Source organism: Eubalaena glacialis, chromosome 3, assembly GCF_028564815.1.
Source record: "Eubalaena glacialis isolate mEubGla1 chromosome 3, mEubGla1.1.hap2.+ XY, whole genome shotgun sequence".
NCBI lineage: Eukaryota > Metazoa > Chordata > Mammalia > Artiodactyla > Balaenidae > Eubalaena > Eubalaena glacialis.
Window position 1 is genome coordinate 134514949 of NC_083718.1, and position 24488 is coordinate 134539436.

Here is a 24488-nt window from a genome sequence, read left to right on the forward strand (position 1 = left end):
TGGTTTTGGCATCAGGGTGACAGTGGCCTCGTAGAATGAGTTTGGGAGTGTTCCTCCCTCTGCTATATTTTGGAAGAGTTTGAGAAGGATAGGTGTTAGCTCTTCTCTAAATGATAGCATTCGCCTGTGAAGCCATCTGGTCCTGGGCTTTTGTTTGTTGGAAGATTTTAAATCACAGTTTCAATTTCAGTGCTTGTGATTGGTCTGTTTATATTTTCTATTTCTTCCTGGCTCAGTCTTGGGAGGTTGTTTTTTTCTAAGAATTTGTCCATTTCTTCCAGGTTGTCCATTTTATTGGCATAGAGTTGCTTGTACTAATCTCTCATGATCCTTTGTATTTCTGCAGTGCCAGTTGTTACTTCTCCATTTTTATTTCTAATTCTGTTGATCTGAGTCTTCCCCCTTTTTTTCTTGATGAGTCTGGCTAATGGTTTATCAATTTTCTTTATCTTCTCAAAGAACCAGCTATTAGTTTTATTGATCTTTGTTATCATTTCCTTCTTTTCTTTTTCATTTATTTCTGACCTGATCTTTATGATTTCTTTCCTTCTGCTAACTTTGGGGTTTTTTTGTTCTTCCTTCTCTAATTGCTTTAGGTGTAAGTTAGGTTGTTTATTTGAGATGTTTCTTGTTTCTTGAGGTAGGAATGTATTGCTATAAACTTCCCTCTTAGAACTGCTTTTGCTGCATCCCATAGGTTTTGGGTAGTCGTGTTTTCATTGTCATTTGTTTCTAGGTATTTTTTGATTTCCTCTTTGATTTCTTCAGTGATTTCTTGGTTATTTAGTAGCATATTAGTGTTTGTATTTTTTACAGTTTTTTTCCTGTAATTAGTATCTAGTCTCATAGTGCTGTGGTCGGAAAAGATACTTTATACGATTTCAATTTTAGTAAGTTTACCAAGGCTTGACTTGGGACCTAAGATATGATCTATCCTGGAGAATGCTCCATGAGCACTTGAGATGAAAGTGTATTCTGTTGTTTTTGGATGGAATGTCCTATAAATATCAATTAAGTCCATCTTGTCTAATGTGTCATTTAAAGCTTGTGTTTCCTTATTTATTTTCATTTTGGATGATCCGTCCATTGGTGAAAGTGGGGTGTTAAAGTCCCCTACTATGATTGCGTTACTGTCGATTTCCCCTTTTATGGCTGTTAGCATTTGACTTATGTATTGAGATGCTTCTATGTTGGGTGCATATTTACAATTGTTATATCTTCTTCTTGGATTGATCCCTTGATCATTATGTAGTGTAGTTTTTTGTCTCTTGTAAGAGTCTTTATTTTAAAGTCTATTTTGTTTGATATGAGAATTGCTACTCCAGTTTTCTTTTGATTTCCATTTTCATGGAATATTTTTTCCATCCCCCCATTTTCAGTCTGTATGTGTCCCTAGGTCTGAAGTGGGTCTCTTGTACACAGCATATATATGGGTCTTGTTTTTGTATCCATTCAGCCAGTCTATGTCTTTTGGTTGGAGCATTTAATCCATTTACATTTAAGGTAATTGTTGATATGTATGTTCCTATTACCATTTTCTTAATTGTTTTGGGTTTGTTATTGTAGGTCTTTTCCTTCTCTTGTGTTTCCTGCCTAGAGAAGTTCCTTTAGCATTTGTTGTAAAGCTGGTTTGGTGGTGCTGAATTCTTTTAACTTATGCTTGTCTGTAAAGCTTTTAATTTCTCTCTTGAATCTGAATGAGATCCTTGCTGGGTAGAGTAATCTTAGTTGTAGGTTTTTCCCTTTCATCACTTTAAATATGTCCTGCCACTCCCTTCTGGCTTGCAGAGTTTCTGCTGAAAGATCAGCTGTTAACCTTATGGGGATTCCCTTCTATGTTATTTGTTGCTTTTCCCGTGCTGCTTTTAATATTTTTTCTTTGTTTTTAATTTTTGATAGTTTGATTAATATGTGTCTTGGCGTGTTTCTCCTTGGATTTATCCTGTATGGGACTCTGCACTTCCTGGACTTGATTGACTATTTCCTTTCCCATGTTAGGGAAGTTTTCAACAATAATCTCCTCAAATATTTTCTCAGAAACTTTCTTTCCCTCTTCTTCTTCTGGGACCTCTATAATTCAAATGTTGGTGCGTTTATGGTAGTTATTTCCAATATTTTTTCTTTCAGGTCACTTATCCTTTCTTCTGCTTCAGTTATTCTGCTATTGATTCCTTCTAGAGCGTTTTTAATTTCATTTATTGTGTTGTTCATCATTGTTTGTTTGCTCTTTAGTTCTTCTAGGTCCTTCTTAATCATTTCTTGTATTTTCTCCATTCTATTTCCAAGACTTTGGATCGTCTTTACTATCATTAATCTGAATTTTTTTTCAGGTAGACTGTTTATTTCCTCTTCATTTGTTTGGTCTGGTGGGGTTTTACCTTGTTCCTTCATCTGCTGCATGTTTCTCTGTCTTCTCATTTTGTTTAACTTACTGTGTTTGGGATCTCCTTTTTACAGGCTGCAGGTTCGTAATTCCCATTGTTTTTGGTGTCTGCCCCCAGTGGGTGAGGTTTGGTTCAGTGACTTGTGTGGGCTTCCTGGTGTAGGGGACTGGTGCCTGTGTTCAGGTAGGTGGGGCTGGATCATGTCTTTCTGGTGGGTAGGGCTGCATCTGGTGGTGTGTTTTGGGGTGTCTGTGAACTTAGTATCATTTTAGGCAACCTTTTCTGCTAATGGGTGGGGTTGTGTTCCTGTCTTGCCAGTTGTTTGGCATGGGGCATTCAGCACTGGAGCTTGCTGGCCATTGGGTGGAGCTGGGTCTTACGTTGAGACAGAGATCTCTGGGAGAGCTCTCACCGATTGATATTACATGGGGCTGGGAGGTCTCTGGTGGTCCAATATTCTGAACTTGGCTCTCCCACCTTAGAGGCTCAGGCCTGACATCCGACCAGAGCACCAAGACCCTGTCAGCCACATGGCCAGGTACGTGGGGATTTTCTTGCCTTTTGAGGTCTGAGGTCTTCTGCCAGTGTTCAGTAGGTGTTCTGTAGGAGTGGTTCCACATGTAGTTGTATTTTTGATATATTTGTGGGAAGGAAGGTGATCTCCACCTCTTACTCCTCTGACATCTTGAAGGTCCCCCGATGGCTATTTAATTTAAATCAGTTGTTACTGCTTTCTAGGAGAGCAGAATATTTCATCTTCTCGGTAGGTAATTCTATTGTTTAGACATAGCAGGGGTTTTATTGGGTTGGCCAAAAAGTTCATTTGGTTTTTCCATAAGATCTTAACAGAAAAACCCAAATGAACTTTTTGGCCAACCCAATAGTTTGAGAAAGGGGAGAAGTATTATCCACAGTTAGAGTGAAGGTGAAACAAAAGAAGAAATACTCAGTAAAAAGAGTTTTGGATTTTGGCAGCAGCTCCTGAAGAGGCAGTTACAAGTGTTAGAGGAAAGAGGAAAACACTGTGAGAAAGAGAGAGGTCAAAAATATGGAGAAATTGTGACAGGGAAGAGTCAATAAATATTTAGGACTGTGAAGGCTAATATTCCAGTATTCTGTGCTCTATTACCTCCCCAAACCCCAAATCATCAATGAGATCTGTTAAACATCAGAGCCTTATGCTTTGCAGTACTGTTGGGAAATGATGGCATTAGGAGTAGGTCCACCTTGGGGTAAGGTTGGAGTAAAGATAACAGCTATTATAAGAATTGATACAGGGACTTCCCTGGCGGTCCAGTGGTTGGGACTCTGTGCTTCCACTTCAGGGGGCACGGGTTTGATCCCTGGTTGGGGAACTAGGATCCTGCATGCCACATGGCGTGGCCAAAAAAAAAAAAAAAAGAATTGATACAAGGAACGTAGATCAAGAATTCAACAGAAGGGAAATCAGTGTCAGGAATGACCTAGAGAAACCATAATAAACCTAGGAATTCTTGATGATCCTGAGCTGGGGATGTATATGTGTGGGCTGTGGGGAAAATGCTAGTTTTCCATGTAAAGTGGGACGGGGTGACCCCAGATAACTGAAAGACTTGGCACCCCAGAGGTAGCATACACTTTGGTTACACAAAGGGAAAAAAAAACAACTTTTATAACTTTTAAGTACAGAATGAGTACTGGAACTAGGGTGAACCAAGTATTACCAGAGATTAGCAGGCAAAAGATTATCAATTAAGAGTTAAGAAAAAAATCTAAAGAAATACATTAGCATATATTTTGTATTTATATAAATATATATTGGAAATGTTCTTAAAGATGATTGGAAACATTTGCTTTTTTAAGTAGCTCAATGTTTTCCCCAGCAACATTGCTTAGCCTATTAATTTCCTTATGGGAAAATGCAAATGCCCCAAATGTTCTCTACATCTTTATTTTTAAGGTACCTTCAATACTTACCTCTTAGATAGTTCAAGGCAAACTTGAGTCCTATTCCTGACTTAATTAGCATATATTGTGAGTCGATGGGAGCTGGATCAATTAGGTTTGGCCATTTAATAGGACTATCCTTAATTCAGTCATATTCTTTAATAGTAAATATAATGTTTATTACATAGTTCACTTGCAACACAAGGACAAAAAACTATCCACTAATGTAATTTTTATGGTAGAGTCATTAATGAACAGTTTCTAAATGATGAGTAACTGCAATTACCATAAATACTCTCCTAAATTTTATTTTAAAGATTGGTTTAATTACAACTTTTCCTTTAATTGATCTGGATTTATTAAAACTAGTTATCATAGGGTGGTAGAAACTACAGTTTCTAATAGTTTTGTAGTTATATGGCTCACAGTCTGTGGATCTGAACATATAATAGCTTGATTAGCTCGAAGGAATACTTTAGCTTTATTCATCACACCAGTTCACCTTGTAGTCCTTTTTTTTGTTATTAGTGGTTAATTAGAAAATGAGAAGAAAGGAACTACTACTATTTAAACATTTTACCTTTGCATTTTCCCATATATCTGTGCATTTCCAATTAAATTATTTAAAATTTGGGTTATATCTTTCTAATGTGAAAATTTTATATTGTATAACATAATATGTGGAAGGTGTACACTTTGGGCTTTCTCCAGGCCACTATAAAAACTGAAAGGAAACATATGCAACAGATTTTATTTACAGAGTAAATTGCTGAGGGTACTTTCTAGTCATTCTCTTTCAAGGTAGTGACTATATCTATTTTATATTATTGTCAATCTGGAAGGCACTAAAAAAATCTTAGGAAAACAAACTTCATATGTGCCAAGTATCTGAAGAACTGCTTCAATATATTTTTTAATAATAGAAATAATAAAGATGACACTGTGGTTTTATAAATGTGATGAACAACCACATATTCTGATCTGAAGCTAGACTCCCCTTGGGCACGCTATGGTATGGCTAATAGGTTGTGTTGGGACTGCTGTGTTCCATAAAGCATGTCAGACAGAGGATTCATCTCACGTAGAAGGAGTTCCACTTGTCTGCTAAGGCCCAAAGGGGCCATAAAATGTAAGAGCAGGGAATGCCTCACAGCCAAGAAACAGTCTGAAACTAAAGGGGTTTAGCAAAGAGGAAATGCAGTGTTCTAGAAAACGGTCAGATCTAGGAGGCTAATAGCTTATTCAATGAAAATCAGCTTTTCTATTTTTTATTAAGTTATTGATATCAATGAGTGAAATTGCTGGCTGAAGATAACAGCAACAGTTTGGCAGTAAATGGTGCATTTGCTTCTTTCAGAGTCCGCTTCCATCCTTTGACTACTTGATATTTCTGGTTTGTGTTGATCTTGCTCTAATTAAAATACTGGGTCATAACTTGGAGAGGCCCATGACAAAATGGATTGTAATGTAGCACTGAGGCTCTGTGAAGTCATAATGTATAATCTCTGGAAGGCAGTGATCTCATTTGGTCTTGCAATGCTCTAAAACCTAGTAGCGATAACAAAGGAAATAGGTGTGTGTGTGTGTGTGTGTGTGTGCACGTGTGCGTGAGGTGTAATTCAGGATTAGAGAACTGCATTGCAGAAAGATACCTGGTGATGCTGTAATTAACGTGCTTCCTATGCTTTGTTCTAGTGACCATTCTTTTTCCTAGCAGTACGTGTTATGAAGCTTTTAGTGGATACCTGCTGCTTTTGCTGCTCAAGATCCATTCATTCTTTGTCTGGCAGTTATAACCTCAAATTCTCTTTGAAAACCACCCAATTCTTTATTCTCAGCCTGTATGCTTTCAGTGAATCATGTTATCTAGCCCTAAAACAAAGCACTGGATCCCCTAAAAATATGATTTATTATAGCATGAGCAGGTCACCTGATCAAATAGGAGTAATGAGATGTCTATTAGGATTTTCAGGAAAGAGAATCTTGCTCTTTCTTGCTTGTTTTAAGTCTGAGAGAGTCTGGAGCTCTTGAGCTATCTTTCTATCACGAGGGGAAAGCCTTTTTGGCACAGGAACCAGCCCACAGAGAGAGAAGTCATGATTTCCTCTGAGCCTAGCATTAATCCTTATCTGAATCTTCCCCCATCCCTGGAGTTCCAGCTGATATGAGTTTAAACATTCTTCTTTGGCTTAAGTCTTATTAGGTTGAGTCACTCATAATCAAGAGGCATAGTTGACTAAAAAAAATTGAGAAGAAACTTGCTTATTTGTAGATATAAAAGAATTGATTTATCTTTTATTTTAAAAAGAAAACAAATTATACACTTGTTAGAAAATTCTTTTGGGAAATGAAGTGAGCAGAACTTCAAATATTCTGTACTGTAAGAAATTCAAGGTAAATTTTTGATCTATTTAAGGACTGTTAATTGCTGAAGCATCAAGAAAGGACCTTGTAACTAAAAATGTTTCACCTCTGAGACCATTTCCAGGTTTGAACCCTGAGAGTATCAACATAGAGAAGGTCTGGTGAAGAGACATCCACATTCCGCATGGAGATTTAATCAAGTAGGACATCTGAATCACCTCTGAATGTCTATTATGTTATCTCTTCATTGACTATCTAGAACAGTGGCTGGCACATAGTTAGCACTCAATTAACTTTTGGTTGAATAAATAAATTGGTAATATGCATGTGTGACAAAAGATACTCTCAATTATTCACTGTCAAAAGTGTATGATGACTCTTTCTTAAAACATGTGATGAGTTTTTCAAAGATATGCCAGTTATTCAAAGAAGTGCTCCAATTATATAATTAACTGCTTGGAAAAACCGCTGTAACTTAGAAAATGAAAATGGTTGTAGAAATCATGATTCATGCCTTTATGCCACAAATATTTATTGATTTTCTACTAAGTGCTAGGCACCTTATCAGACAGACAAAAAATCCTTGCCCTCATGGAACTTACATTCTAATGGGGAAGACAGATATTAAACATGTGAACAGGAAATAATTTCAGATAGTGATATGAGCTGTGAAAAAAAATAAAGCAGGAAAGTAAGTACAGTTTGATGGAATAGGAGTGAGGAGCTATTTTAGTTGGAGTAGCTAAGAAAGGCCTCTCTGAGGATGTGACATTTGAGCAGAAATGTGAATGAGGTAAAGGATCAAGCAACAGACAATAAGAAAAATGGGAAAACTATTCCAGGCAGGGAGAACAGCAATTTTAAATGCCCTGAAGACAGATGGATCTTTGTAAAGTCAAAGAACAACAAGACGGCATATGGACAGACATATAGATCAGTGAAATAGAATGGAGAATCAAGATATAAACCCTAACATTTGTGGTCATTTGATTTTCAACAAAAGGTCTCAGATAATTCAATGAGGAAAGAATAATTTTTTAAACAAATGGTATAGGGACAACTGGATATCTACATGAAAAATAATGATTTTTACCTCTACCTCACACCATACACAAAAATTAATGCAAAATAAATCAGGGACTGAAGTGCAAGAGCTAAAACTATAAACCTTTAGGAAGAAAATACAAGTAAATCTCCATCATCTTGAGTTAAGCAATGATTTCTTAGATATGAAACCAAATGTTATAAAGGAGATGACTGACTTTATCAAAATTAAAAACTTTGGTGCCTTAAAGAGACCATCAAGACAGTGAAAAGACAACCCACAGAATGGGAGAAAATATTTTGTATCTGGAATATATGAACGACAGTTACAGTTCAAATAACCTAATTAAAAAATGGGCAAAGAATTTTAATAGACATTTACCCAAAGAAGATATATGAATGACTAATAAACACATGAAAAGATACTCAACATCATTAGTTATGAGAGAAATGTAGATTAAAAACACAGTGAGATACTATCAATACTTCACAAGATGGCTATAATAAAAAAGAAAGACAATAACAAATATTGGTGAGGATGTGGAGAAATTAGAACACTCATTCATTGCTGGTGGGAGTAAAATGTGGCAGACACTTTAGAAAAGAGTTTAGAAGCTCCTTAAAATTGGTAAACATAATTACCATATAACCCAGCAAGTTCATTCCTAGGTAACTACCCAAGCACAATAAAAATGTACCTTCACACACAAATTTGTACATGAATGCTCAAAAAGTGGAAAGAACGCAAATGTCTGTCACCTGATGAATGCATAAGCAATATATGGTATAGCCATGTAATGGAATATTATTTGGCAGTAAAAAGGAATGAATTACTGATACGTGCTACACTAAGCACATTATGCTAATTAAAATTAGCCAGTCACAAAAAACCTCATATGTCATATGATCTCATTTATATGAAATGTCCAGAATAGACAAATGTATAGAGATACAATGTAGATGAATGATTGTCTAGGGCTGGGGGCAGAATAGAGGGCAGGGAGTATGGAAAATGACCGCTAATGGGTACAAGGTTTCTTTTTGGAATTATGAAAATGTTTAAAAATTAGATTATGGTGATGGTGGTACAACTGTATAAATATACTAAAAACCACTGAATTGCTCACTTTAAACAGGTAAACTTTACCATGTGTAAATTATATCAATAAAACTGTTAAAATCAGCAACAACAACATGATCAGCATGATGAGAGAGAAAATGGTTAAGGAGAGAGTAGAAGGAGAGGAGGCAGGGTCCAGGTCTGTAGGGACTTCATGCCATAGCGAGGATTTATAAGGGTTCAGAAATTTCCAAGCCACTAGGGATTTTTAAGCAGAAGATTGACATGATCTGATTCATGTTTTAAAGAGATCACTCTGGCAGTGGAAAACAGACTGGAGAGACGCAACCGGCAAAAAAGAAAACAATTAGGGAGCTACTGAAGTAGATAGGAGTGAGGTGATGGCTGATAAGGTGGTAGCAGTGCAGGTGATGAAAAGTGGTGAATTCAGAATATATTTTAATGGATATATTCTGATATATTTAATGCTGTGTATTGTACGTGGGCTGTGAGAAAGGGGAGTCAAGGATCTTTGGCCATAGCAACAAGATGAATAGAAGAGCCATTAACTGAAATGGGGAAATCTAGAAGAGAAGCAAGTTTGGTAGGGGCAGGGTCGGGAAACAAGAGTTTCTTTTGACTATGTTAAGTTTAAGAAATTCGTTGGACATCCAGGTTGAGATATCAACAAGTGGGTAATTGAATATAAACATCTGGAGTACAGGGGAGAGGCCAGAGCTGGAGATATATAAATCTTGGATTCATCCATCCTGGAAGTGAATGAAATCATATAGGTGTGAGTGTGGATACAAAAGAGAAGGGGGTCAAGGTTTGAGCACTGGATCACTCTATCATTTAAAGGTCAGGAACAGAAAAGGAGCCAATAAAGAAATCAGGAAAGAATGGCTAGTGTGGAAAGAGGGAAAGCGGTAGAATAGTGACAGCCAAGTGAAGAAAATTTAAAGAAAGAGTTCAGTCAAGCCACTTGCTGAGAGATCAAATGAGATGATGATGGAGATTTGATTATGGGACTTGACAGAAGTAGAGAGAATGCTTCATGGTACTGAAATTAAATTGGAAATTAAATTTGCTGCTACTTTCACTTTTAGTTCCTGGTCTTATAGGTTATTATATAACAGTGCTTGTACAATAAAAAGTGCTATGCAATTATAAGGTATTATAATTTTTGTTGTGATTTATACTATGTGTATTGCACAGCCATACAAAATCTACATAAAACTTCTCTGCATTCCCAAAATTTCTAATAAGCCTGTGTCATAGACTAAAAAAGGTAATAATTATAAAAATATATAAATGTTAATATTAAAAAATATTTTTTTGATCCTTCTATTTTCATATCTTTTTCTGTTCTGTATCAGAGATGCAAGTCCAACTAAAAGTGCTAATTAAATCTTTTGAAGAAACATACTAATAGATTGATGAATAAAATCCTTTGAGTAGCATTTTCTAGATCTTTCAGAAAAAAATAGCCAACTCTGTATGTATCTAAAAAGTAGAAACTCAAATGTTTTTTAGTCTGTAAATGCATTTTAAAGGTTATTCACTTCATTTCCTTCATTTTAAACTTGAGGAAACCAGGAAGACCATATATATATTTAGTGGAACACCGAAAGAGGCCTTCTGATTCCTACTGTAGTGTTTACTGACTCCTACTATTTGCACATAATTCATAAAGTCAGTTTGTAGAATTTGTGGTGTTGAGTTAGACATTATTTGTGTCAAAGTATGAATTTAGAGTTGCAGTATTACTTTGGTTACTGGAGAATAAAATTCTATGGGGAAAATATGCTTAAATAGCAGTACTTTAAGTAGAGCAGGATGAGGTATGGGATGTCCCTGAAATCATTTGAGTAAACAATATACATTAAAACCATCTTAATATCTATTTTCTAACCATCTTTATTAAATTATTGCCTTTTAATTTTAAAATTCATAATTAAAAAACCCAAATATTTCCAAGTGTTTCTTCTTATATCAAACACTCAGGATAATGTATGTTTCTTCACTTGGTTCTGAGTGAACCTCACCTGGAACCTCACCTGGATGAGGTGAGGTTAGATGAAGCCTCACCTGGAACCCTTGTGAGCCCTTCAGGCAACTGATCAGAGCATCTAAAGAGATGTCTGAAATCATGTCTTAGCCAAAAGCTTCATGTACTCCACATATTATTAAGTATCAAAATGATTTCTTCCAGGGTACACTATAGCATCTCCTTCAAGGAGGGTTTCAGAGCTTTGTTTTTATTTCCCCTTGAATATGATGGGTGTGAGCTGCTTTGTATAACTCACAAGGCTTATTCTAATGTAATTCTAATGTAATGTTACAAGTTCTCTTTTAGGCACAAACTTTAGTTCAAATGTATACTCACAGGAACTGGCAGGAAACAGCTATGGAGCTCTGGCCCTCCTGATATGTTAGGTTCATTAGCGGGTATGTCCTCTTGTCTGGGGCAGACATGGACTTGAGGGTGCACTTTTCTATTTTAATTCTTCCAGTGTGGGCTTACTCTTGACCTCTATGTTTGGCTATAGTGCAGCAGGCTGTAGCATATTATGTGGTAGACTCATGAAATTGGATTTTAATTCTAGCTCGACTTCTCTGAATCTTAGATTTTTAGTCAGTAAAACAGGAACTGCTCTATCCACCACAACATTATTGGTTAGATTAAATCAGTTAATATATGAAAGGATTTTGAGACATTTGAAGCATCATGCTGATGTTTTTCCTTCCTAATTCTGCTTTGGGGTCTATATGTTCCACATATACAGATATGCTTTGCCTTGGATTATACATTTGCAAAACAGAAAAACCAAGTTGATGTTAGTTTCTTTAAAAACTATTCAACAAGTTATGGATGACTTATGTATACTTCTAAATAGTGTTAATAACAATATGTTATTCAGCTGGCAAATTGCTGAGTTATAGAATATCTCGATATCAGTTCTCAGCCTTGGCTACACAATAGAATCACCTGGGGAGTTTCAAATATTCCTATTACCCAGCTCACATCCCGGCTAATGAAATCAGTTTCTTTGGGGTTGAGGCCAGGGCATGAGTGTTTTTCAAAGCTCCTGAGCAACCTCCATCGGGCGTCATGGAAGTTCCTCAAAAAACTAAAATAGAACTACCATATGATCTAGCAATTTGACTCCTGAGTATATATCCAGAAAAAATGAAAACACTAATTTGAAAAGATATACGCACCCCAATGTTCATAGAAGCACTGTTTACAATATCCAAGACATGGGAATAACCCAAGTGCCCATAAATAGACAAATGGATAAAGAAGATGTAGTATATATACACAATAGAATATTACTCAGCCATAAAAAAGGATGAAAATTTTGCCATTTGCAACAACGTGGATGAACTTGGAGGGTATTATGCTAAATGAAATAAGTCAGACAGAGAAAGACAAATACTGTATGATATCACTTATATGTGGAATCTAAAAAATAGTACAAATGAATATATGCAACACAGAAACAGACTCATAGACATAGAAAACAACCTTGTGGTTACCAAAGGGAGAGGGTAGGGGGAGGGACAAATTAGGGATATGGGATTAACAGATACAAACCATTATGTATAAAATAGATAAACAATACGGATATATTGTATAGCACAGGGAATTATAGCCATTATCTTGTAGTAACTTATAATGGAATATAATCTGCAAAAATACTGAATCACTATGCTGTATACCTAAAACTAATACGATATTGTTAATCAACTATACTTCAATTAAAAAAAAAAAGCTGAGCAGATTCTAATGTACAGCTGAAGTTGAGAACATCTGATATAAAGTATTATTTTATTGTGAAGGGGAGGATAAGCTGAATAGTCACTTGGACTGGGAAACAAAGGGAAGAGCTAAGAGAATGGATATGATGGCTAAGAGTTTTCATGTGGAATGGGAAGGAGTCAAATCTTACTTTCTGGCTTTCTTCAGCTCACTGTTTAGTACAACCCTATTATTCTCTATTATGTTCATCAATAATCAAAATGGTTTATGCATTATAATCCCTTTTCTAAGTAAAATTCCCTGATAATGAACTTCAAGTGACATGCACATGATTTCGTCATAGATAATTTGTTAAAAAGAATATCCATTATTACACATCAGATTTCTAGTCTATGGAAATTAATACCTTGAATCTGGGTAGCACGTTATGGTTTAAAAATCACTTCCATATATTTTATGTCATTTAATCCTAGAGTTGAAAACAGATGATACTTAATGTCTATGAAAAATAGATATGTAAAAGTAAGTGTATTAAATTAGAATTCTTAGATATTTTGCCTTGTTTTATTGTGATGGGTAGTTTGAAAGTTGAGATGGTTTCATCATTCAGGTGGAACATCAAAGTTTACTAAGTACTTCTTTATGGCTAAAAAAGGCTAAGTGTGCTGGTTAGGTAAAATATGACATTCATTTAAATTCATTCAACGTCATTAGTGGTAGCATTTATTATGTATGTTCATTTCTATATGGAACTTATTTTAATCAGATTAGAAACTCATTAGTTCTTTAGGTCACATTAAGAGATACAGAGGTATATTTTTGCTAATAATAAAACTTTCCATTTGTTGAGTATTTTTGCTTTTCTAAGCATTGGAAGTGTTCATGTGAGTTCCAGTCAGCATACCATCTGTATAAGGCAGTTCTATAACTCTGAATTGTAGCTGAAACACAATAACTATTTAACTAATATTATTAGTTAATATTAACTAATATTATTTGACAGAAGGGGACACTGAGGCCACAGCAAGCAAGCGTCTGGATCATGTGGTTAATTTAATGGTAAGATTGTTACACAGAACTTGGGTTCTGGGTTAGACAGACCTGGATTAAAATTCCAGCTTGACCAATTATACCTCTCACAAGTAGCTTGACCAATTATACCTCTTACAAGTTACTTATTTTCTCTGTGCCTTGGTTTCTTCATTTATAAAAAGGAAATAAGATTATTGTGAGGACTAAATGAAATAGTGTATGTAAGCAGGACCAGCTATGTAATTAGTGGGGCCTGATGCAAAATGAAAATGTGAGGCTCCTTGTTTAATGATTATTAAGAATTACAAGCTGGTGACAGCAGAGCATTAAACCAAGTGTGGGGCACGTCCAGGTGCAGGACTTTGTGCAGCTGCACAGTTCACACACCATGAAGCCAGGCCTGTGTGTAAGATACATGGTATTTATAGCATAAATACACTATATATAGTATAAATAGCATAGTAGGCACTCAATGTATGGCAACTGTTGTCTTTTCTTTTCCTACTTTCATTCAGACTTCTCTTCCCTGAATTAAAAAAACGTAGATTCGCTGTAATCGGTTGTTTTTCACCTGTAGCATTCCAATAAGTGATTACTTTTTTAAAGTAAAATCTCCAAGCTTTAGTAGAAATTATTGTGCTTTATCATGCTGCACACAGCATGTTTATTTGTACTATGTTTATTTTTTATTTACTTTTTTTTTTTAACATCTTTATTGGAGTATAATTGCTTTACAGTGTTGTGTTAGTTTCTGATGTATAACAAAGTGAATCAGCTATACATATACATATGTCTCCATATCCCCTCCCTCTTGCGTCTCCCTCCCACCCTCCCTATCCCACCCTCCCTATCCCACCCCTCTACGTGGTCACAAAGCACAGAGCTGATCTCCCTGCACTATGTGGCTGCTTCTCACTAGCTATCTGTTTTACATTTGGTAGTGTATATAAATCAATGCTACTCTCTCACTTCATCCCAGCTTACCCTTCTGTACTATGTTTATGATGTCTCCTTGCACTTAAAAATTATGAATGACTTAGATTTTTTCCATATTGTACTTGACCAAATTTAACATTGTTTTTGTAGTAATCATTTAAGAAAACTCTGTTTTCTCTTAATGGCCCTTTTAATGCATCACTAGAAATGCCTTATGAAAATAGAGTATCTTGATTTATATGCCTGAAACCCATATTAGAATTTTCAGTTACCTCCTTGGTCTTTGCACTTCAATCGCTACTCTATAATTTTCATGTGAAACTATACAGTTCTTAAATGTTTTAAATATTTTCCTCCTTTTTTTTCTTGTTAAATATTGAAAAAGTCTTGCTTTAAGGGGCACACACACATATTAGAGAGGTCTGAGTTTTCAAAAGAAAAATGAGTTAGGAAGGTAAAAAATACATAAAATATTTTTATTATGAGAGTGAATTACATAACCTCCTTCAGCCTCTTTCTGTTTGTTTGTTTGTTTTCTATCTATAGGCTAGGGAGGTTGGACTGATATTCATTAAGTGCCCTCCAGTATTTTAATTCTTAAAATCTTGTATTTCTATTTCTTCTGTTTCCTATGTCTTTACTCTCAGTGCCAGGCTTACTTTGTGTGCGTGTGTGTGCGTGTAGAATTGTATCATTTGACTCTCTCAAAAACTTTTTGAATGTTGTTGGTGGGTGGTAATGTTCTCATTTTATAAGGAGAAAAACAGAACCTCAGGAAAGGGTTAATGACTTGTCCAGATTCACACACTTTAATAAAAGTTAACATGAAACTTGAACTCCAAATTCTGAGACCTATTCCTAGTATTCTCTTTCCTGAATGCTATAGAGCTAAACAGAGAAGTGGAGAGGTTAGAAAAAGAAAAAGAAATGAAAGAAAACAGTGTAGTAGTTGTGGTGTGCTGGAAAATGTTTAAGAGCTGGCTGAGGAAAGGGGAGGGCCCTGGTTTGTAGTGTTTGCTCATTTCCCTGGTGTAATTATCCCCACAATTTCAACCTATCAGTGTGGTGTCGCTGAAGGTAGAGTTGGGAAGATATGCACACAGTAACGAGCCAGGATGAATATGATCCAGCATGCCACTGGTAGTGGATAAATATTACACTGAATCATGAAAAAGGTTTTGAGAAACTGTCTCCAGATTTATAACTCAGGGGCGGGGGGAGCATAGTTTGGGGACTAGTACTATTGGTTTAAATGCTCCTTAGGCTTTCTCGCGGTCACTCCAAAGTTTTCATCTCAGCATTCCAAACCATTTCAGCCTGAAACCAAGGCAGAAAAAAGCAGGAATTCAAAAGGAATTACACTTAAGTACTTTCCTTAATATAACCATTGAATGTTTAAGTTTTTATCTCTCAGTTTGAAAGACACCTGATGTTTTTAGAGTTATAAATCAAAATACTTACAATGACTATAAATACATTCTTTGAAAGAATCATGATATTTTAAGTTTGATAAGCATGTAAACTAAAACTTAGTAATCCTCTCATTAAGTCAAGCTATATAATTTATGTATTTTTTGAGAAATAATGTAAAAAAGGCCTTTAAATTTAGAGTGTTCAGAATAACTGTATGCTAATACTAAACCTACTATTCAAAGTAGGGGAAACAGAGGGCATTGATCTCAGTGGATTTTAAATGTGTTGATTCTGGGAGAAAAAAATTATTCCTGTTAACAGGAATCATTAAATCAGAGAACTGGATTGAAGTTATGATATTTGTGGGGGAGAGGCTATATGAACAATTTTTAACCTAAGATGCCTGTGGTAAAGCATAATTTAAACCTTTATTAACTTTTTAGAATCTCTGCAGAATTAAAAACCTCACCTCATTACCTGATTAAAGACACCTGTCTGGTTTATTTTACCTTAAATCCAACATTTGGCCTAGATCAAGGCAGGATAGGAAGAAGATTATCTTAAAAAACCCTATCTCAGCTTCAAGAAGGGTATTAAGAAACACAGGAGATGTCTAGAGTAGCTGGGATCCAAATAATAAATGACTCTTAACAGCATAAAGGAAAAAACTGGAGAATGAAGATAATCTTGTCTGATATGTTTAGAAAATAAGGACAGTGATACGTGAAGCTTTGAATAAGCAATAATAAAGTGAAACCTTTATAACCCATATTAAGGGGTTAGAGAAGTCAGTGGGAGCTTTGTCTAATTATCTGAAGAATGAAATAAGAGAAACTAATTTTAATTAATTTTAATTAAATTAATTAAATTTAATTAATTTCTCTTATTAATTAATAAGAGAAATTAATTTTCTGAGAGTATTAATATCTTGATGTCTTACTTTCTAACCTTAATATGACTCAACAGATGAGATCTTATTCAGTGTTCTGGCCTTAAGAAAGAAAAACAGATTCTACAATGGAAAACCAGATCCTAATTTAAATAGGTCAGAGGAGCAGCAATTTTTTTTTTACTACATGGCATTTATCAATAGCTTTTGGAGCATTTCATAAATGTTTCCTTCCTAACTGCTCTTTATCATTTTGTTCATAGCAAAGCTTTATCTCTGTATTACTCAAAAATCAGAAGATAAAACTTTTTAAAAATGTTCCCACAAATCGAGGGGAATATACAGTTTAGTTTTTACACTGTCAATTTCACCAAAGGCCTTGGTAAATATGCCTAATCCCTTGAAGCTCTTTGTAACATTCAAAAGCTGTGCTGCTGAGCTAAATTGGAGTTGGGAGTGGGCAGAAAGAGGTGCAGGATAAACCAGAAAAAAAACTATTCCAATTCATCAATTTTTCTTTATGTGAAATGGGCATTTTACCAACCATCAATTACTATATGTTGTAGTTCTTAACCAATGAAAATAATGATAAAATCCCTACAAAGAGTGCTCTACTCCATTCGACATGGTGACAGCATTAATGTGTCCCAAACTACATTAATGAGGGAAGGCAAACCACGGATTGATGGGACTTTCCCCAAACACTTCCTGAAAATTTATCAGTTATAAAAACTCTACTCACCTGCTCTGGATAGCCATCCATACTCCTTTGCCCTTTAGTTTGAATTAAGCACCGTCCAGGCTGAGGTCCCCGGGTGGCCTGTGAAGAGGGGATCTGAATAGGCAATGGTGACTGAAACTGCTGGATGGTCACTTTGTTTATGTTTCCCTCATATGGCTGCTGCTCCCGGCTACGATGTTGAAGGCTCTGGGACCCCATCAAGGTCTGGATGTGGCTGCCTGCCTGTGGAGAAGATAATCTGTCAGAAGATTTGTGGTGTTGAAAGGATGTGATTAAAGTAGAAAAAAAAATCGTACGGAATACCTCTCCAGTAAGTAAAGTGGCATCATTTGGGCTTTCAGCCATGGCTAGGAAGGATAATGAAAAAACAGTAAGGGTCTGCCTGCTGTGGTTTGTGAAAATGCTAATATCGGAGCAAGGTCACATTAAATACACTTGTCGTCATCTGATGGCTTGCCAAAGATTATTTTAATCTCCATTTTAAGGAAACAAAGTTCAGTTTGAAAAATTTCAAGAAGAAAAAAAAGTCACAACTTAAAAAATAAAGTGGAGTTCTATCTGGCATTTCATTTAGAATAATAGCAGGGAGAGAGATGTAATATATGAAACATCAGGGAGAAAATTATAGAAACTACTTTCTAATTCTGGAGCAAAAGAATTGAATTGCATATTTGCCTTTATGCCACACACATGTATAGTAAGCTTGTTCAGGTGAGTATAATCAATATTTATTGATTTTGGCAATATTAAATCAAGAGTATGGTTTTTGCAATCTTTAAATTCCATTAAAAATTAATCATGTGATAAATTCCTGTGAGTATCTGTAGCCTGTAGAGGCACTAGATATGGAAAGGTCTTTAAAGTGAACTCTGCATGCAGATAATCTTCACATGAGCTTTCAGAGGGACTCATCAGTACCTCATTTAAAACAACAATGATCATTTATCAGCCCTTGAGGGTGGTTGCTAGAGGAGAAAGGGCACGCTTACTTTGGTCTCCCATCTTTAAATGACTGGTGCCTAATCCTGTTTCTCGTTCATTCCAATTTTCTCACCTTCATTCTAGCATGGGCTCCTTGAGTCATTCTACCTGATATCTTCTCTGTCAAGCAAGCAGTTCTGTTTGTGAGCTGATAACCTAGAACATGCCATTTATTTATTTATTTTGCCATACCTCGCAGTTTGTGGGGCTCTTAATTCCCCGACCAGGGATCAAACCCGTGACCCCTGCAATGGAAGGGCGGAGTCCTAACCACGGGACTGCCAGGGAAGTCCCCTAGAACATGCCTTTTAAAATTAAGTATGGTTTAACATGGAGGTCTAACATGGGAAGTGAATGCTTATCTTTAACACTTTTAAACCTACGTTTTAATGCTGTGCTTGGTACTTCACCCATTATTATGGAAGGATCTGAGGAATTACTTCCTGAATTCATTGTCTTTCTTGTTGACCTTTTAAGGGTAGGCAATTTGGAATTTAAAAGTAAATTTCACCTTAGAATTCATTAGTTAGGAAAGTTTGTGAATTTTCCTGACTAATCAAGATTTTTAATTACTATGAAAAAGTCAGATTGGAGGGATAAAGGAAAAATTATTAAACAAGTATTCAAGGAAAAGATGAATTTTAATTATTTTAAAGTTCTTAAAGAAGAGCAACATATGAGACATAGGAGATGACAGTGAAAAATGCAAAATCATTTGGAGAGGGAAGGCATATTGTTTGATTCCAAACAAGAGGTAATTTCAGGAAGAAAATATTCAACATTATTATTTAGCAATATGCAAGGCAAAGAAAAAAAATCATTTGATTATATTTTAGATATCCAACTGATTGTCTTATCATGTACAACTTTTTACATTCAAAAACAGTAAAGATATTTCAGTCATGAGAAATTGGAGGAAAAGATGCAAAAAAAAAGTTTCAGGCTATAACAGCACAATAACAAAACAATTATCAATCCAATACCGTCTAATGCAACCAGGGATCAGAAAATTACAACATCATAAACACAACTAAGATAACCTCATAAAGGGCAAATGTGTATTTCTCTAATGTATCTATTTCCTTCTCAGAAATCTAAATGAAAGATGTCACAACTTTCTCAGCCATTCTAGAAGACTGAACACCCTTCTGGTCGAGTTTTTCCTTGTTGCAAATTCAATTCTCTCCTACCTCCTTGGAATTTCATGTTCTCTTGTTTGGTAGGCAAGGAAAGCCGTGATAAACCCAGTATCGCATTTGGAGCTGCTGTACTCTGAATGAAGTCACTGGCCTGATGAGTTATTTAGTTAGAGAAAATGATTTCCTGGAGTTAGAGGAGCTGGGGATGTAGGCCGACTAAGGCTGACTGGCCTGGCTACTGAACAAGCAATTGATTTTACATTTATATCTGCTTCTCACATCCACTGGTATAATACTCATGGGTCTTCAGTTAGTCCTTGAGCCAATGGGAAAGAGGAAGACTGTTGTTTAATTGAAAGTGACAGACAAGCAAAGAATTTTTACACCCAGAAAAACTTAGAGAGTTCCAGAACATAGCTTTAGTCCCACAATGCATAATCCATTAGAAAGTCAATAATGACTGCTTAATAATAATTTCATTGATTAGAATATTCTGGTAATGGTCTATCTAAGGGTAAAAAACCATAGATATTATAGAACTATAATAGCCTTTAGACTTATTTTTATGGTTTATTTTTTCCTTCTGATGGGACAGTTTAAACTTTAATTATGCTTTGATTTGAACTCTTTGAGGGCAAGCACCACATCCTACTTACCATCTTTAATAACCGGCACAGTAACTGGCACTTAAAAAACAATGGCTACTATTCAAACACTAGGTGCTAGATAATGTACTAAAACTTACCTTATACATATTGCCTCCTTTAATCCTTACAATAGCATTAAGGGATAATTATTATTAGTTATTATTATTTAATTTTACTGAGGAGGAAACTAAGGCTTGGAGAGGTTAAGTAACTTTCCCCAGTAATTTGCACAACTGGTAAACTGGCCAGACTGGGATTTGAACCAAGGCTGTCTGGCAATCAGAGTTCATGCTCTTAAACACAATATTACATTGCAACAACCATTCCCCAAAATTGTCTCTCTTCCTACAATAGTTGAACTATGAAGTGAAAAGAAACCACAGAAAGGAACAAAAGGATCGGATTGTTAAGGAAGGATATATTAAATTTCTTTAGCAGCTCTTCAATTTGCCAAAGGGCAATTCCTACTTATTGAATTAGGTCTATTATCTATTTTAGATCCTATGTATGTGACTTAGAACTTTATACTTGAGCAATTAGGAGGATACTCTGTGTATTTAGTAATCTTTCCATGATTATGAAATAATGACGCTCATGTTCACAGATGGCTTGGCAAAGCATAAAGTGGGCATGAAAGGAACATCCTGTAAAATGATTCTGTTCACATCAGTAGCAGTTTTTTCACTCTTTATTGGGGCTACTGGGTGCAATAAATGAGGATGGGGAATGACAGCTATAGAAAGCAAAGAATTAACACTAAATTCTGTGTGAAGGTAAGCAAATATAAATGACACAAGACATCTAAAGGGACAATTATGCTGTGGAGGGACTGTAAAGAGGAAGTTATTTTGACTGGCACAGAGGCTTAAGAAAGGTAATAAGGATGCTCATGATGAAGTACAAAGGACTGATGAAAATGTAGAAAATATCAAGAGACTGGATTCATTCAGCTAGAGGGTTAGCTATGAGAACACTGACTCATACTGAAGGAGAATTTGAACATGATGGTTTCTATAAAGGCTGAGGTACACATTTTGAATGATAAAAAGAAATAGAGAAGATTTGACATTTGTTTCGAACTTTCAAGGGGAGGTTGGACAAAATAACGTGTATTTGAGAATGGTGATGGACTATGATTTTTTCAAGTTGACCCAAAACCATACTGTCAAGGTTTATGGGGAAAACTTCAATATCCATAGGACCCACGGAAATATTTGTGTCAAAGCCACAGAAAAGAAATGTGATTTGATACCAAATGGCACTGTTCATACGTAATTCATCTCACAGCTCATCAGGCTTATTATGTGGAAATTTGAAGTGTTTGGGAGGTTTTGTATGGTATAAAATAAATGACTTTTTCACTACAACAAAGTTTTGGTTCACACTATGTTCTTAGAAAAGAGTGTTAGACTGAGAAGCGTATTACTCAATTTGGTTATCAGTTTTACTACCCATCTTGGCTCTTGGACCACTTGTGGTGCTCCCAAAAATCAAACACAGCCTCAAAGGATGACAGTTTATGCCCCTGAGAATATTCAAATGGGTACAATTCATTCTCTAAAATTAAGTTCAAAAGAGTTCTAAAGATGTTTGGGATCAGCGTCAACAACACAGAATTACATGCAAAGGATAATTAAGTAACTGATTTCAAGGAAACATCCGTGCTCATTTAAATGAGTCAGTTTCAGTAATTTTGTAAAACAGCAACAAAACAGTCCTATCACTTTCTATCTGCACCATGTACTCTGCAGTGTTTCTCCTTCCTTTGTTTTTTTTAACATGCACTTTAGGTTTTAGAAATCGAGACAGTAGGATTTCTGCTTCTGGTATATGGAGTAGATATACTGTTCCCTATTCCCTCCATTAAGAACAATGAAAAACTCTGGACATTGTACATAAACAAATATAGGAAAACTCTGGGAAGTAGACTGAGGAAGCTAAGGACCAAGTAACAAAATGGTGGTAAAATTCTCAGGTTTTATTTTTGTGTCATATATCCCAGACTAGGAGTTGAAAAAGTGGGCATCCCCTAAAATGCCAACCGGTGCAGACAAGAAAAGCCCCAGCAAAAGCCTACTCTCTCTAGCCAAAGAACCAGGAAAAAGGGGCATCCTAGCAAGACAGAAAACTTTTAGATTGCTCTACTACAGCCAAACAACATGGAAAGAACTGTGGTCCCATCCCAGCAATGCCAGCAAAGGCCAAGTGGGAAGCTGATACTTCTACCCTTATAAGGATTTCACAAGGCACAACACTCCTGCTGGAGTGGTGTCAGAGAAGGCCAAGTAAGGTGTCACTGCATTCATCCCCATTGGCCAGTAGTAAGCCACTCCTCACCCAATGGTGTCAATGGAGACCACACAGGAGCATGAACTTACACTCCGACCTAGCAGTAATGAGGCACTCCTCTACCTTCCCATTAGGGTGGTTAGAGAAGGTCTTAGTAGGGAGTCAGGATTTTCTCTATCACCCAATTATAATGAGGCTACTCCCACTGAGGTATCAGTGGGGCCATCTGGGAGGTGGAACTTCAATCCCCACCTAGCAATAATGAGGAGACTTTGCCTCAAGTGTCACTGGATGCTAAATGGAAAAATTGGACTTATACCTCCACTTGGCCAAAATGAGGTGCTCCACCCTTCCCCAACTGGAGTGGTGTCAGAGAAGGCCAGCTGCAACAGATGGTTAAATACAATCCAGAGTTTTATAACATAATATGAAAATGTCTAGGTTTTAATCATACCAAGAACCAGGAAGATCTCAAATAATGAAAAAAGACAACCAATAGAGGCCAACATTGAGAAGATAGAAATTAGAATTACCTGACAAAGATTTTTAAGACAACAATTAAAAGTGCTTCAATGACCAATTACACACATGCTTGAAAAAAATTAAAAAATAGAAAACTTCTGAAGAAATATAATGTCTTAGCAAAGAAACAGAAGATGTAAAGAAGAAACAAATAGAAATTTTAGAGCTGGAAAATACAACAACTGAAAAGCTCTGTGAGTAGACTTAACATCAGAATGTAGAGAACAGAGGAAAGAAACAATAAACTGAAAGATAAGACAGTAGAAATTATCTAATCTGTAATGGAGAGAAAACACATTGAAAAAAAATGAACAGTCTCAGAGACTCTGTTCAAAAGTTCCAACAGTAATATTATCAAAAAAGAGGAGAAACAAAGTGGAACTGAAAAATTAAAAGAAGAAATAATGGCTGAAAAATTCTGAAATTTGGCAAATCATATAGATTTAAGAAGCAGAGAGAATCCCACACACAGTAAACCCAAAGAAATCCATGCACAAACACATGATAATCAAACTTCTGAAAACTAAAGACAAAGGAAAAATCTTAAAAGCAGCTGGAGAAAAATGACATCTTACCTATAGAAGAAAAACAATTTGAATGACAGTGGATATCTCATCAAAAACCATGGAGGACAGAAGGAAGTAACACAATGTTTTTCAAGTGCTGAAGGAAAAGAACTGTCACCCGGACATCCTATACTTGTGAAAATATTCTTCAGTAATCAAAGGGAAATTGAAACATTCTCAGATGAGGGAAAATGAAGAGAATCTGTCACCACTAGACTTATCCTAAAATAATAGCTAAAGGAATTTCTCTAAACCAAAAGAAAATGATAAAAGAAGAAAATTTGGAACATTAGGAAAGGAGAAAGAACATGGCAAGCAAATATATGGGTAAAAAAAATAAGCTTTCTTTTTCCTCTTGAATTTTCAAAATTATGTTTGATGATTGAAGTAAAATTATTTTACCGTCTAAGGTGATTCTAAATGTATATAAAGGAAACATTTAAGACAATTATACACTGAGGAGGGTGAAGGGACATAAAAGAAGGTAAGGTTTCTATACTTCAGTTGAACTGCTAAGTGATGATGCTAGTAGACTCTTATAAGTTATGTATATATAATGCAATACCAGGAACAATAAAAAAGCTGCACAAAAAGATATACTAAAAACACTGTAGATAAATCAAAATTAAATTCTAAAAAAAATTCAAACAACTCAGAAGAAGCAGGAAAAAGAAATTAGAGAAGCAAAGAAAGAGAACAAACAGAAACAAAAACTTTAAGACTTAAACCTTAATGTGTCAAATTAAATTAAATGCATAGAGATTAAATACACAAATTAAAAGACAGAT

General features: G+C 35.6%; 1 protein-coding gene across 2 annotated transcripts in view; it reads right to left on the reverse strand.

Annotated features, from left to right (window-relative positions):
• Nucleotides 1–24488, reverse strand: part of LRRC7 (leucine rich repeat containing 7) — a 384748-nt gene that overhangs the window by 36129 nt on the left and 324131 nt on the right. For both annotated transcript variants that reach the window (XM_061186459.1, XM_061186458.1), the window contains one exon: nucleotides 17557–17778. In XM_061186459.1, coding sequence (XP_061042442.1) covers nucleotides 17557–17778 — 222 coding nt within the window. The remainder of the gene's footprint in view (nucleotides 1–17556; nucleotides 17779–24488) is intronic.